At 40.3% G+C, this 14,026-nt stretch overlaps 1 protein-coding gene across 1 annotated transcript; it reads left to right on the top strand.

Moving 5' to 3' along the window:
- Positions 1-406: 406 nt before the first annotated feature.
- Positions 407-11,567, top strand: ATP6V1G3 (ATPase H+ transporting V1 subunit G3). The gene is made up of 3 exons (XM_059478475.1): positions 407-557; positions 7,822-7,922; positions 11,135-11,567. The coding sequence occupies exons 1-3, from the start codon at positions 476-478 to the stop codon at positions 11,306-11,308; spliced, it is 357 nt and encodes a 118-aa protein (XP_059334458.1). The 5' UTR covers positions 407-475; the 3' UTR covers positions 11,309-11,567.
- Positions 11,568-14,026: the final 2,459 nt, after the last annotated feature.

The raw sequence follows: 14,026 nt of genomic DNA, 5'->3' as shown, positions 1-14,026 counted from the left end.
AAGCAGTTATTGGTGTTCAACCAAAATTAATTGTTAACTGAACTTGATTTTTCACTTTGAGGGGAAGTTTTATTTAAAGGAAATGCCAAGAAAATATTTTTCCCCTCAGTTCCTAGACAAGATTAACTGTATTCTGCTTCAGAAATAAGAGCCTAAAAAAAAAAAAATCCCCGTTAAAATACAAGCCATCTGAAATGCTCTTTTTTGCCCCAATGTGTTAATCAGAGACTTCAAGTTCTCTGTGACCCTGAGGAGAGGAGGACATTCCCTTCAGCCTCACTGCTGTGTTTTTCTGACTGCACTCCCAGGCCTGTGTGCCCAGCAGCAATCCAGGCACAGCCAGCTGGGTTGGTACAATCTGGAAGCTTGTTGCAATAACACACAGAACAAAAAACACAAGGAAGAGCCTGGCAGCTGTATAAAACTCCCTCTGAGCTCCAGTCTCCACGGAAGTTCACCAGCCCCAGCAAGCAGCATGACCAGCCAGTCTCAGGGAATCCAGCAGCTTTTGCAGGCAGAAAAACGTGCCAAGGACAAACTGGAGGAAGCCAAAAAAAGTAAGTAGTTGGCCTGGTTTTACTGTACTTCTCAAGTGCAAGCCCTTCAGAATAACAGTAGCTCACAGAAAAAGATTATTTCATCTGTATACATGCACTAGTGCTGTGCCTTGACTACAGCCAGGCACTTACTCAAGCCTGAATATTCAGAGTTTGCTTAAAATCCCCTGTGCTTGTGTCTACGTGTACATGTGCCTTAAAACATTAAAAAATGTTTTCTTTGTTATATTCATCCTGTCAGCTGCATTTGTTTTTCCTTTATCTCAGTGTTGTTAATGCCATTACTGCCTTGCTATTTAAATTAAAATCTTACATGCCTTTGGCTGCCAGCTCTGGAGGACTAGACTCCAAACTCTTTACTTTTCTTAATAGGTTTTGCTAGGAGTTTTTCGTCTTCCTCCTTACTTGCAAAATCCAGTAACTTGTCTCCTAATTGAAGCTGGGCTTCAAAAAATTATATGAAAACTAAGGGGAGACTTCAACACCCTGATAGTAATCAAAGTCACAGTAAAACCGTGAGCACTCTCAGTACTGTAATAGATCATTCACAGAAGTTTTATTACATGGTACAAGCAATTATTCTCCTGAGTGCAGGTACAACCACATGAGTCATTGACCTGCACTAGCACTGGAATATTAATGCTGTTTTCTGGAGTGATCTTGCTTCAGAAACCAGCAGCAGAATACAAAGAAAATGGATGTCACTGATGTCATGTGGAGCAAGAGCACAATTAAAGGAATATTGTTTTCCGTGGAGAAATGGAAGCTAAACAGAATAATTTGTGTAGTTTCCCTATCCCTTCTGCATGTGAATCAGCATTGTTGTATGCTCATTAATCTTTAGTGTGATGTATCAATTTGAACAGCAGCACACAAAAATAAATAGAAAGGCAAGTCCCCTCACTAAGCACCCAGGCACTGCCTGTGCCTTGCAGACAGTAGAGATTAAAGCAAATCCTCCCACCTTCATAAAACAGAACTCTCAGGCAGAAACCTGAAGGCAAGGGATAGTTAAGTAGTGTTTTGACCTCTTCCACAGCCAAACTAGGAGCTCTGGGAGGGATGGTTTTTCCCTTCTCATGTAGGGCAAAGGAAACACTGCCCCTCAAATCAAGAGGGAACACTACCTGGAAAGCCACAGCCTCAGTGGAAGGAGTTTGGCCTGAACACAGACTACAGAATCAGGTCTTAGCTTGAAGTGGATTACTTTTGGGTTTGGAGGGGGTTTTTTGTGGCTTTAATTTGATTTGTGTTTGTTTTTAAACCAGAAGAGTCACTTTAGCTTTTTCTACAACAGTCATTTAAAAAGCAAATCCATAAATTAAGAAACTCCAAAAATGAAAAGAGAAATTATAACATAAAATTGATGACCAAAGATGAATGTCTTGCAGAATCCAGACACAGTTATGGATGCATTTACTCTACTCTGCAAAAGACACATTCCCTTGTCACCACCTCAGCCTCACTTGGAGTGCTTGTGATAAAAACAGGATTTCTTACAGATAAAATATCTTCACACCCTTCTGAGTCAGAAACTTGAATTAAACCACTACCAGTGTTTACCTCAACACTAACACACCAGTAGGAGTTATTAACCAGCTACAGAAAAACAGCTATTAAGAATTTTGCTATCAGTAAAATTATTCAGAGTAAAATATATCATCACTATGGCTTTCTTTTCTATTACTTTTAAGATCATAATTTTTTGCATTTATAAAAATTATTAAGGAAAATTAAAGTTTCAATACACAAATTTAAACATAACAAAACAACCCAGTGACTGTGAAGGAGCAACAGACTGCCCAGAGGCTGGGGAATCTCCAATCTCAGAGACATTCAAAACCCACTGGATATGGCCCCAATCAAGCTGCCCTTGCTTCCATCAGGAAGTGTGTCCTATGGACTCCTTCCAGCCTCAGCACTTCAGTGTGATTCCATGAAAAACCTCAAGAATTTACAAAATTTGTTGATCAAGGGCAAACAGTTTAAATAAATCCACCCTGGATTTTGTTCTAAACCAAGCGTTAAAGGTAATCTGTAGGTAATCAGCATAAATATACCTGGACAACCATTATATTCAACATTGAAAGAAGCTTGCAGTGAAGCTACAAAACAAACTGCCCGTGTTGTCCCTGATTAAACTATTTTCATACCACTGTCACTACACCACCTTAGATAACTAAGCCAGCATAAGTTAAATACTGTGGGACAAGGGCAAAAGGGATTATTTTAGAGATAAGTCTGGCTATTCTAAGTTGGAGTTACTTCAGCAGTGTCTTCCCCACATTGATTCTGCAGTTAGATCAAAACAAAGGATTGCAGAGTTTGTCTCTGAGCATAAAAGCGAAGCTGAAAAGCAATACATGAAATGCAACAGATCTGTGCAGTGCAGTTGGCTGACCTGTGCACACTCAGCTGGGTGGAGCAAGGAGGGAGGTGCTGCTTCACCCCAGCATGGGCAGCTCAGATCCACCTGGCTCCAGCTGGGATCAGCAGCTGCTGCTCAGGGCCTGCTCTGCAGCTCTGGGCTGCCAGGGAAAGCACTGAGCCCTCCCAGCCCTGTGACCTCGTCTGTCACCCCAAGCAGGCATTGCACAACACCACTGCACCATGGGTCTGGCTGCTGTGCTGGCACTGGGACAGCAGCTGGCAGCTTCTTCCTGGGACACACCAGGAAAAGGCATTTGCAAGGAAATGGGACTGGCAAAACTACCCTGATGTTTACAGTTGATACTCACATAACCAATCAAAATGTAGTGTGAACACACATAATATTGTATATAAACAGTTAATGGGCCTAGCTTTTGCTGACATATGTGCAGTTGTTAGTAATGTAAAAGCCACTTGAAGTAACTGAAAAAAATCAGTGAATAAAATTATATTGATACACACAAAACAAAACAAAAATATTATGTTAAAGATCCTCTGTACATGCTTTTTCTTACTTCTTGCTCAATACCCTTTTTCTGGCATGATATCATTAGCTGATGTCATTTATACCTGAAAAATTGTTAATATTTAAATAATCAATTAAATGAACATGTGCAAGGCTGAAATTATTAGATTGATTAAACACAAGCCAAACCAGTCTGCAATCCTTTGACAATTTGAACATGGTGCTGCTTTATCTATAATTTTTACTTTAAGCACAATTTAGATCCCAGAAATAACTGAGCATTGTCAGCGCCAAGACATCAATTCCTGAAAATCCTTTTGGGTAAAACAAGGGAAACAATGTGTCATGAACACTGGGCTTAGCAAAACTTGTTCTCCTATAGATTTTTATATATTCCCTTGAATTTCTCATGCCTAATAAAAAGAAAACTCAGATGAAAGATTATAAAAAAACAGATTAAAACCAAATGTTAATCAAAATAAGATATTGTAAACAGAATTATATCCATGGCGCTCTCTTGGACAATATCCAAGACATATTTTATCTACTGAGAAAGCTATACATAATGTTCAGCTGCCTCTATTTTATTAAAAGTACAAAACCGTTTTGTCACAATGCACATCCCCAAATCCCATTTTCCAGACAATTTACCAAAGACAACTGAAATGGTTCTATTTTAAGAAAATATGAGTAATTTTTGGCAGCTTCTTCAAACGACTTGATTTCTATGCAGAAATTCAGCTAGGAGCCTAGATGGTATGTTTGAAAACAAAACTCCAATTTTAGCATTGCAGTTTTTGGAAAGTAAGATAACTTAGTGTTTGAACAAATTAGAATGCAACATTTTTGCCTCCTACTGTCTTTCTTACAAGATCTAAAAAACTCCAGCAACCTAAAAGACACCAGTTCTTGTGGATCTAACCAGAGCAAAGTGTTTAAGGAACATCATAGAAATACCTAGAAAGAAGAATACAGCCTTTCTCTATGCTAATAACACCTTGCCATGTTAGGCAAGAAAATCCTGTACAGTGCTGACTGGTCACAGTAAGTTTTTTTAAATTTGGCCAATTTAACACAATGCCTAAAAATTTATAGGCTGTGGACAAGGAAACCAGGCATAGCACAGCTGCTTTGCTGCTCCCCATCTTCAAGGATGGAAGGAGGGACAGAGGGCCAGCAATCCTGGCTCCCACAGCATGACCTTTGTGGCAAAAAATCTCTTCAAATTTGGGGTTTTCTGTACCTCACCTCTGTGATCCTGAGGAAATGTCATAGGGCCAGGCTAGTTTGCCCATCCTCCAGCACTTCTTTCCCTCTTTTTGCATGATTTTGGCCAAATTTCAGTGCTCCACCATCCCCTTCAGTGTGTAAGGGTTGATTTCAGCTCGGCTGTGCTCTGCAGAGAACCAGCCCAGCAGATCAGTAAGGCTTTGAAAAGGCGGTCCTGTATTGCACAGCTACGGTAGCAGACAAGTGGTTAACAACAGACTGATTAATTAATTTTGGTTTGTCCCTAGTGGAACAGCAGGTTAAGCTCTAGTTTCTGCTTAACTTAATCAGGTGCAGCATATGCACCATCACATATGTTGGCAGTTGCCGATTCTGTCCACAACGTTGTTGGACTAGCAGTAATTTACTCACAGCTTTTCCACTTAATTAAATAGGAAGCAGCAGGTTCCTGCTGTGCCAATCCTAAAGGCATCATGGAAAAATGAAATGGCTGCCACCCTCCAGTGACACCCTATGTATTGTGCTTACACCAGAGCACTGTCAAGAGCTGACACGTATGTGTGTATATATACACTCTTTGGTTCACTGTCTACATTGTCAGAGGCAACTGAACTGTTGTTTTATAGTTAATCTCTTTCCATTTTCTGCATTTTAAATGGATATATTTATCTATCTGGTGGCCAAATATGCAACATATTTACTACAGATGGCCCCCCAGATGGAATTTGAAATTAAAATCCCACTGATTTTGAAATAATTTAATTTGTTATAGAGATCCAGTTCCTCAGCTGGTGAAATTGGCAAAGCTTCATCGTAGTCACTCCCCCTGACTGCCAGCTCCAGAGAATCACCCCTCAGCTCCACTCCTACAAAGTGGAAACTCTACAAAAGGCTGATCAGCTCCAGATTTGGAGAGGAGAATAAGGGAAATTTCAAAATACAGACTTGAACCTGGTTCCAAATTTTGTTGTCCAGACTTATGTCAGGCTCTTACACAGATCTGTCAGTTTGCTCATCCTGGTCCCAACACTTCATACAGTGAGTGGCAGAAGCTGGGGGAAATCAGCCTTTTTCAAACAAATACAAACTCTGGAAAAGTACCCACTAGGTTTAAAACAGCCTGTCTCCCCTTCATACATAAGCACAGTGGCTCAAGGGAGAAGGACTCTGAGAAATATAATGTCCCTCACGTGAGAGCCCTGCACTGATGGACTGGGAGTCAATAAAGCTATGTGGTTCCTCAGTAGGCTGCTCCTTCCTGTAGAAAGCCTGTGTACATGCCACCCCCAAGGTTCCACAGTAAGCCAACAGTCCAGGAATCAAGATTTAAAAAGTAATTCCCATGTTGTGCATCTCTCTGCTTCTACTCACCCATCTGCAGATAATTATTTTGGAAGGAGCACTCAGCTGGAGAAGTAATTTCCTGCTGAATCAGGTATTTTACCCAGGCTTTTGCTGATTGTCAGATGTATTAAAACAGTCTTCCTCCCAAGCTTCAGCTTCCTCATTATGCCATGCTCAGTGGGAGCAAGTTGCTATATGACACTCCTGATAAGGCTTGAGAAGCCCAGCTCAGATGTAACCAAACCAGTGTAACAGCTTGCAGAAAGAAAATGAGAAATATTTATGTTCGTCTTCCTAGTCTAGACAGAGAATGTTTTGTAGGATTTCAGGAAAGGAGAAAAGGTATCTTCTGTCTTGTGTGCTTGAATTAAGAGCCTAAAAAAAAAGTTTGTATTGCTCAGTGGTGTTAAATAGGTTGTTATCTTAAGTAAATAAATCAGTGTGCCACAAGAGATCAAGATGGCTCTTACAGCTGCCTAGGCTGCCACTCTCACATTCTTGTGATATCCTAATTTAAGCAACTAAGCAATTTTTCAGCCACTGAAGATATTTCTCTTGTTAAGAAAAGGGACCAACCATATTCCTCCCACTCCTAAAATTCTAGCTGTACAGCAGAAAGAGACCCCAAAAATCAGCACCAGCCCAGGAATCAAGTATAGCATACCAACATTCCATGCAAGAGGTGTACACTTAGAAAATTACTGTTTCCTCACAAGGTAGTGCAGCAGAATCCTGAGGACCTGAGGAGTTCCATGCAACTTTACTGACTTGATAAATGACAGAGAAGCCCACAGGGGTTTTATGACAAGCTTGCCAGCTCCTCAATGTAGAACCTTAAACATCACATTTCCATCAAACCATTTACTCTTGTTCTTTACATGACAACCCTGCTAGATCCAGGAAGGATCTTATGTCCAGTCCTGCAGTGACTTACACGCTCTTGATTTGACAAGCCCATAGTGTTTTACCTAAAACAAACTATTCACAGCAAACAGAATTAGGTATGCAAGCAAGCCTGGAGAGGAGGAAGGCTCTAGTTTCCACCACACCCTGAAATGTCACTTTACAGATCTCCTTCTTGTTTAAAATGAAAAGCAAAAAAACGTTGAATCCCTTTCATGGTTTCTGTGCATTGGCAAAGAATTGACCTCCTTCTCTTAGTCATCCACCTCTGCTTTTAACAAAGGTTAGTAGAAAAGAGTGGGGGAAGAAAGGACAAAGCTTGAAAGTTGCAACTCAGTTTGGTAGTGGTTAAGACATCTTGCATTGTTTTGGATATCTGCCAGCTCTAAGCAGAATCCAGTTGGTGTGGGATGAAGGGATTCTGGCAACCAATCAATACAGGAAATCTTACAGAATAACGTCTTTTCCCATCCGTGACAACTAAAATCTGTTATCTGGCTGCTACTATTGCTGATGAAGAAAAGATAGATATTTATTTAAACACCAAGCTGTGATTAGAAAAAAAGCATTTGTGTTGCAGGAAGATGTCTACTCGCAGAAAGACTTCTGTTGTCACTAAATCAAGAAGCTCTTCACTTGAGGTGTGCTTCTGCACAGGAAGTTAGTTTCAGAAGAGGGGTACTTGCATGACCCCTTGCTTGCAGTCAAAAGATATTCTGAATAAATCACTTTGTCTCTTTTGACCATTCTTGTGCAAATAAATCCAATGGACAAGACTTTCAGCAAAGTCAGTGTTCTACTATGGCAGCTAAAGTATCTCTGATTTAGAGAGATTCATCTTTGGGGATACAGGGAAGGTATGAAATAAAGGCCTCTTTCTTGCCCCTCTAGGAAAGGGTAAAAGGCTGAAGCAGGCCAAGGAAGAAGCCACAGCTGAGATAGACCACTACAGACTACAGAGGGAGAAGGAATTTAGAAACAAGGAAACAAATGTAAGTAAGAAACCTGTGTGTGTTCTTTTGTCTTACCAAACTTCTCAATGGTAAACCAAATTTCTTCCAAGAGTATTACCTGGAGACTCATGCAAACCAGTGTGGTCATACTGATTAAACGCAGATGCGTCATCTGCAGTGTCTGTATGCTTCATTTGGACTTTTTCACAGGCTTTGAATGCATTTGTAGAAGAAATTGTGGACATTCACCACTAAAATGGTCCAGATTGCATATTTGGTTCATGTTTATGCTTTGAAGATGTATGTCCCTTAAGGAAAAATACTTTTGGGTCCTTTTTCTATAACCACAGACAGACGTAGTTCCTGTTCTGAAACTGGAGGATTCGGTAACATGGATGTGTCAGTAAAAACAAAAGTTTAAAATGTTTCTTTCCATTTCTGTTCCACTTCAGCTGTCTCTTTTCATTACATATAAGACTACATCCCTTGTCAACTGAAGTCACCAAAACTTCAGAGGTTTTCACTGTTTCTATAGTCAAAGTGGTCTGACTCAATATTTTCCTATCTGAATAAACCCATTTTATACTTTTATGGCATCTTGAATTTTTCTCTAGTATTTCCATGAAATTCACAAACCATTCTCTTTTCACCAGGTGACCTTCCTCCTACATTCTTGGTCTTTTTTTTTTCTTCCCAGGTTGTATCATGCAATGACAAGGAAAGTTTTGTGCAAAAGCAGGCAAAAAAAGCAAAAAAAAAGCCAAAGAGGTCAAACAAAATCTGTTTTACCAACCTGTCATTTCAGTCACACTTTACATAAAACATTTTCTGGCAGGGATCACAACCCTTAGGAACATCTATACACACAAAGTATTGGTATCATAACCTGCCAACCCCCAGACACACTGTCACACAGGCAGGCCAGATAAAAATGTCTTAAGGGTACAGTTTCTGTTGTTTACTGACACCAAAATAAAGTATAAATACCTCTAACATTTGTTCACCTTTTCAGTCAAGCCAGAGTTCTTGTTCTAGGTCCTGATAGCAGAAGAGTAAAGATGCTGCTTTTTTGTGAACTCCATTTTTTTCACCACAACCAAATTAAAGCTGCAGGGAAAGGCCACTATTTGTCGACGGAAGGTTTCACATGAGCAGGACAGAGCACATATTGCTCCTCAAATGACAGCATGTTGTACAAGATACTTGCAGTCCTCCTCCACGTTCCCTGACCCCATTATGTCGAACATTTACCTTCCCAGACAAATGCCATCATTATTAACCTGTGTCTGGAGGCAGCCAGGAGCTCCAGCAAGGCAGTGTAGGGGGAGCTCTGATGCCTGGTTCAGTTTACTTTCTTGGGTATTTGGACACAAGGATTTTTAATTCTCTGTCACAGTCTCCTCTAATGCCATCCTTCCTCATACTTTGCGTCACTTGCATCCAAAGAGGAGGAAATTTTCTTATACTATGAGAGGCTTCATATCCATCCATAATTAAGAACAACAACAGAAAAATAAATATTGAGGTTAGAATGACAATACGCAAAATCTCTTTTCAAAACATGCAAAATTTTTTGCCTGAATCTCAAACCAGTTTTGTTTTTTCACTCATTGAGGTCACCTAACTCTAGAGATGTGCAGCCTAGTTCTGAATTTTCTTGTGGCTTCAGAGCCAATGTAATATTTTAGCAGCTTTGAAATTACACTAGCATAAAGCATGTATGGGAAAAATAAGGGAAAAACCTTCAAGGTCAGCAAAAATCATAAACCAAGCAGAGCATTGCCTGCATTCTGCAAGAAAAATGTCCTCAAACTCAGAAGCTGAAGAAGAGAGGGAAAACACATGGAAGTGTAAGAGTTTACTATCTCAAATGACAACATTAGCATGAGCCAAGAAAGCGGGTCTGCAGAGGCTCCTCTTAAAATTATAATACTTTTCTTGAGACTTTTCAAAAGTATTTAGTCGCTGGATAACATGCAAACATCTGGGATCTCTAGAAAGTTACTTTCCCCAGTGGAAAAATTCAGTTCCATAAATCTGGTCTAAGCTGTACAACCTTTCCCGCATGCAACCCTTGCAATTTGTCTAAAAGATATAATAAAATTTCAGCTAAAAATAGATATTATAGAAAACTATAATCCTTTCCCAATACTTATTATTATGTCTACAGCCTACATTTCTTCCAAACTGAAAAATGGTTTACGTGTGGATTATGGACAAATGTCTTACTATGTTGCCAGGTACTGATAAATGGAAAAGGGAAGGTGGCCTATGCAAAAGATGCTTTTCTTTCTTTTAAGGGCTAAGTTGGGCTGAAACCACATGGGAAATAGAGTCAATGACCCCTCCTTTTTTTCTGGTCATGCTCTAGGTACCCCACTAATATACCACAGGTTAGCTCCACCTGCTAGTCCACCCCAGAGAACCGTGGCAGAAACAAGAACAATGTGTTAGTTATTCCTTTCTTACTCTGCCAGCATGCAGAAATGTCTTCTTCTCTCCACATGGAATTCTTTAGCTGGAAATCAGTTTCTCTGCTGGTATCTGAAGGACTTTTCCATAAGGGAAGAATTCAAGGGATGTTGGGGCAGTAGGGGAGGAGGGAGCAAAGTCACAGATTTGGAACGTGTGCATCTGTTTATAACATAACCTTGCTAAAATGTTCAGTGAGTCCAGAGTCAATTAAATTCTAAGCGAATGTCCTGATATTAACTGTGCCAGAAGCTGTCTGGTATTTCGCCAGATAAGAAAATGTAACATTAAAAGACCTTGTCTGAGGCCTGTTGAGGGTTATACATCACTAACTGCTGAAGACATTTCAAGTACTCTGAAACTGTAATTATGCATTTTCAGGAAGGCTTTTCCATGTTTGGTCCTTAGCTGCACTCACAGGCACTCTCAGTGAGGCCAAACGAAGGCACACAGTGATAGAACTTAGCTGCCTAGTCATTAAAATAGAAACCAAATTAAAATGAGCCATATAAAAGACAAAACATATACAATGTTTTTTCCACAGTGAGCTGGGAAACTTTCATTACATAGGGAGATTCCCAGATTCCCATTGCTAATGAGCATATGAGAATTGCCTTTAATCCTGTTTTTATGCCTCCAGTTGAACCCAGATCAAACCCTCACGGTTCAGAAGCACTATGATGTGTTTGTGTTATGCTTGTGCTACATGATGAAGAAAAGTACAATAAACATGGTTATATGTAACCTCTCATTTTGCTCAGAGGTCTTCTGCTTTTCAGGTAATGGGCTCCCAAGGTAACCTCTCTGCCAAAATAGAAGAGCAAACAACAGAAGCCATCCGAAACCTCACAAGCAGCTACCACAAGAACATGGAGAGCATGATGAAAAAGCTCTTGAGCACAATATTTGACATCAGCCCTGAAATTCACCCAAACTTCAGACCTGCAGTTTAAGATTCATTGATGTGTTTGGAAAGCAAAGTAGCCTTCTTTCTTGATAAGCATAAATACTTTCTCATCTATTGTTTCTGTATGTGTGAGAAAAAAAGAGCACTGAAGCCAAAAGCACACAATTTCACACAGGCTTTTGATGTGACAGGAATTATACAGGGTTTCACAAGCATTTGTTGGAATATTGTTTCCTGTGGCTAAGCCCCTGTCATTTAGGCAGGGACAAGTCTACAACAGCAAAATAAATGATTATTTGGCACCAGCAGGTTTTCAGTGTGAGTCTTTGTTCCTTTTGTCTTATAAAATGTTCTGTACTTGGATATTATGTTGCATAAAGTCTGTTTATCCTAATCTTTTCTGCGCTTCAAGTCATGTGAAGTAAAATATCACAAAAAACAAAAATGGAACATTTCTGTTTTTCTTGTGACATATGGAGTGGTCAGGTTATGGACCATACAGGAACATTTGATTTTGGTCAAAAACAATAGGTCAAAGCATTTTCAATTTTTCTATGCTAGCTTAAAGCAAAATGTAGTTAACTTGTACAAAACTATGCTTAAATCCATACTTTAATTATTATACTAAAATTTAACTGCACCACAAACTTTATATAGCTTTGTTAAATCTGAAAAATGAGAACAGGCATAATCATTATTTACAAAATTGTTATGGTGCAAAGGGCAGGCTAGCACATGTATTATTTCCATACAGTTTCCCTGAAAGCACAGGAACCCAAGGGCTCAAACTCTACACCAGTTATGCTAAATCCTGAATCCACAGGTTGTCCACCAGAAATCACATCAGCTACAGCTCATTTCTGTTACCCTAAGCGACCTTGGGTAATACTTCTCTGTGCAGGAGCACAGATTTCCCTTGGAATAAATTCTACTGAAGTTGTGAAAATACAATATGATCTGTGCTCTCAAGGTGAAGCCCATTCAGTCTGATGGGAGGCACTGATCAAGTGGGGATCTGATACACACCTGCACTGTGAGCTCCTTTAATGCCTTGTCTCCACTACAAAATTACACTAAATTAGAAGCTTGAGAAATGGCAATGACTAGCAAACAGCAGCCATGATTTTCAGTCCATGTAGAGACAGAGAAATCATTTCCATTTCACAGCAGCTAGTCATAGGCAATCTCCTGTTCCAGCAAGGTTTACAGAGTTGATGTGCTGTCATGTGTAAAATGACCGTAAAGCTGTAGTCAACCTAATGTCAGCAAACACAACTCCTCAAGGCTGTGCCTGGATACCACATAATCTCCAAGCCCTGATTGTTACAGTCTCCTGTGCTTGATTATATTCCCTGGGGACCCAAGGATGCTGAGGAATGGGAAAGAAACTAGAAATCCTATTGACATCAGCTGAAAGGCTCATTTATTTAGGAGGGCTTTGAATCAATGTGTGATAGGCTTTGATTTACTGAGAGGATGAAGGCACTCCAGTGCCAGCCCATGTGCAGGACCCAAAGCAGGCACCTTCCTGCACAGCTGGGGACAGTCAGGACTGTCTCACAGCCCAGGGGCACATGCCTCCAGCTTGGGTCATGGCTGCAGCCCCAGTGCAATGCTCAGCTATGAAACACAGATCTGTGAGCCTAAAGAGTCACCCAGGTGAACACTAACACCTCACAGGGTCTCACTGCAGTGCTCAGACTGCTCTGTTCCCTCTGGGCTACCTCAGCACCCTTGCCTCCAGCTCTCACTTCTAAACATACAGAAATGTTGCAGGTTCAGCTGCAGAACTGAAGCAATGGAGCTCCCATTGGCAACTGCATGGGATAAAACACCCCCACCTCCCTATGGTGAGAGCAAAATTGCCACAGCCTGGTGGGCAGCAACCCAAGTTACATGAAATAAAGGTTTGTCTTCCTTGTTACCCTGCTTCTTTTTATTACAATCCCTCTCTCCCTCATTCTTGCCAAAATCTCTCTTCTCTCACCAACTGCTTCTCTTGCAAAGCCTTCAAGTCTGTCTACCCTTCTGGTCCTAATGGCCAGGGACACGTCTCTTATTTAAATATCCTCTGCCCTGCAGTCACAGCCATGACCTGCCTGTATCCTTGTTATCACCTGTATAACTGAGGTACTCACCAAGTCTTAGGTTATGAAACTTTTTTGAACATGATTATGTTCTTGAACTCTGGCTACTCCGTGGCTACCACTCATGAAAAAGGAATTAATTTGATAAGATTAGGTCTTTGATCTCAAGATACAAATCTGAGAGCACTTAGCACTCTGAGCATTTACTCTCCTCTACATTCAGTCCTACTTCTGGACATAAAAAAATTGCTCATACCATCACTTTTAGATGTACAGAGGTAAGGGTCAAACTAGACTTCATATAATTTGGCAAGATTATATTGAATGAAGAGCGTAAATTACCAGCTGCAGCAAGGGAATATTGGAGTGCCAAAAAAGCACATGCTGAGTTTATAAGGGCACAAAATACCTTGTATGTGACAGTTACATACTCATGCTAATGGCAAAAAAATTGTTCCATGCAAAAGAAAACAAGGATGGTTAATTTCAAATTTTTTTTAATGCATAAAAGAAAGGTTAAAATGGTTACTCTGAATTAGCAGTCACCTACCAGGGATGGTTACAAATGCCCTTTCATCTCCTGGGGATATTCCCAGACCCATGGGAGCCCCCAGTACTCACAGTGTCCTGACACTGTATTACCTAGTATGCACCAATGCAGTTGCCAAATAAAATGG

This window comes from Ammospiza nelsoni, chromosome 9 (assembly GCF_027579445.1).
Source record: "Ammospiza nelsoni isolate bAmmNel1 chromosome 9, bAmmNel1.pri, whole genome shotgun sequence".
Classification (NCBI taxonomy): Eukaryota; Metazoa; Chordata; class Aves; order Passeriformes; family Passerellidae; genus Ammospiza; species Ammospiza nelsoni.
Note: the sequence above shows the minus strand (reverse complement) of the source record. Positions and strands in the feature narration are given on the sequence as shown.

Excerpts from the sequence above, each read along its gene's own strand:
- ATP6V1G3 (XM_059478475.1), top strand. The coding sequence starts at position 476 with ATGACCAGCCAGTCTCAGGGAATCCAGCAGCTTTTGCAGGCAGAAAAA. Across the intron at positions 558-7,821 it reads ACTGGAGGAAGCCAAAAAAA|GAAAGGGTAAAAGGCTGAAG; the intron begins GTAAGTAGTTGG and ends TTGCCCCTCTAG. Across the intron at positions 7,923-11,134 it reads TTAGAAACAAGGAAACAAAT|GTAATGGGCTCCCAAGGTAA; the intron begins GTAAGTAAGAAA and ends TCTGCTTTTCAG.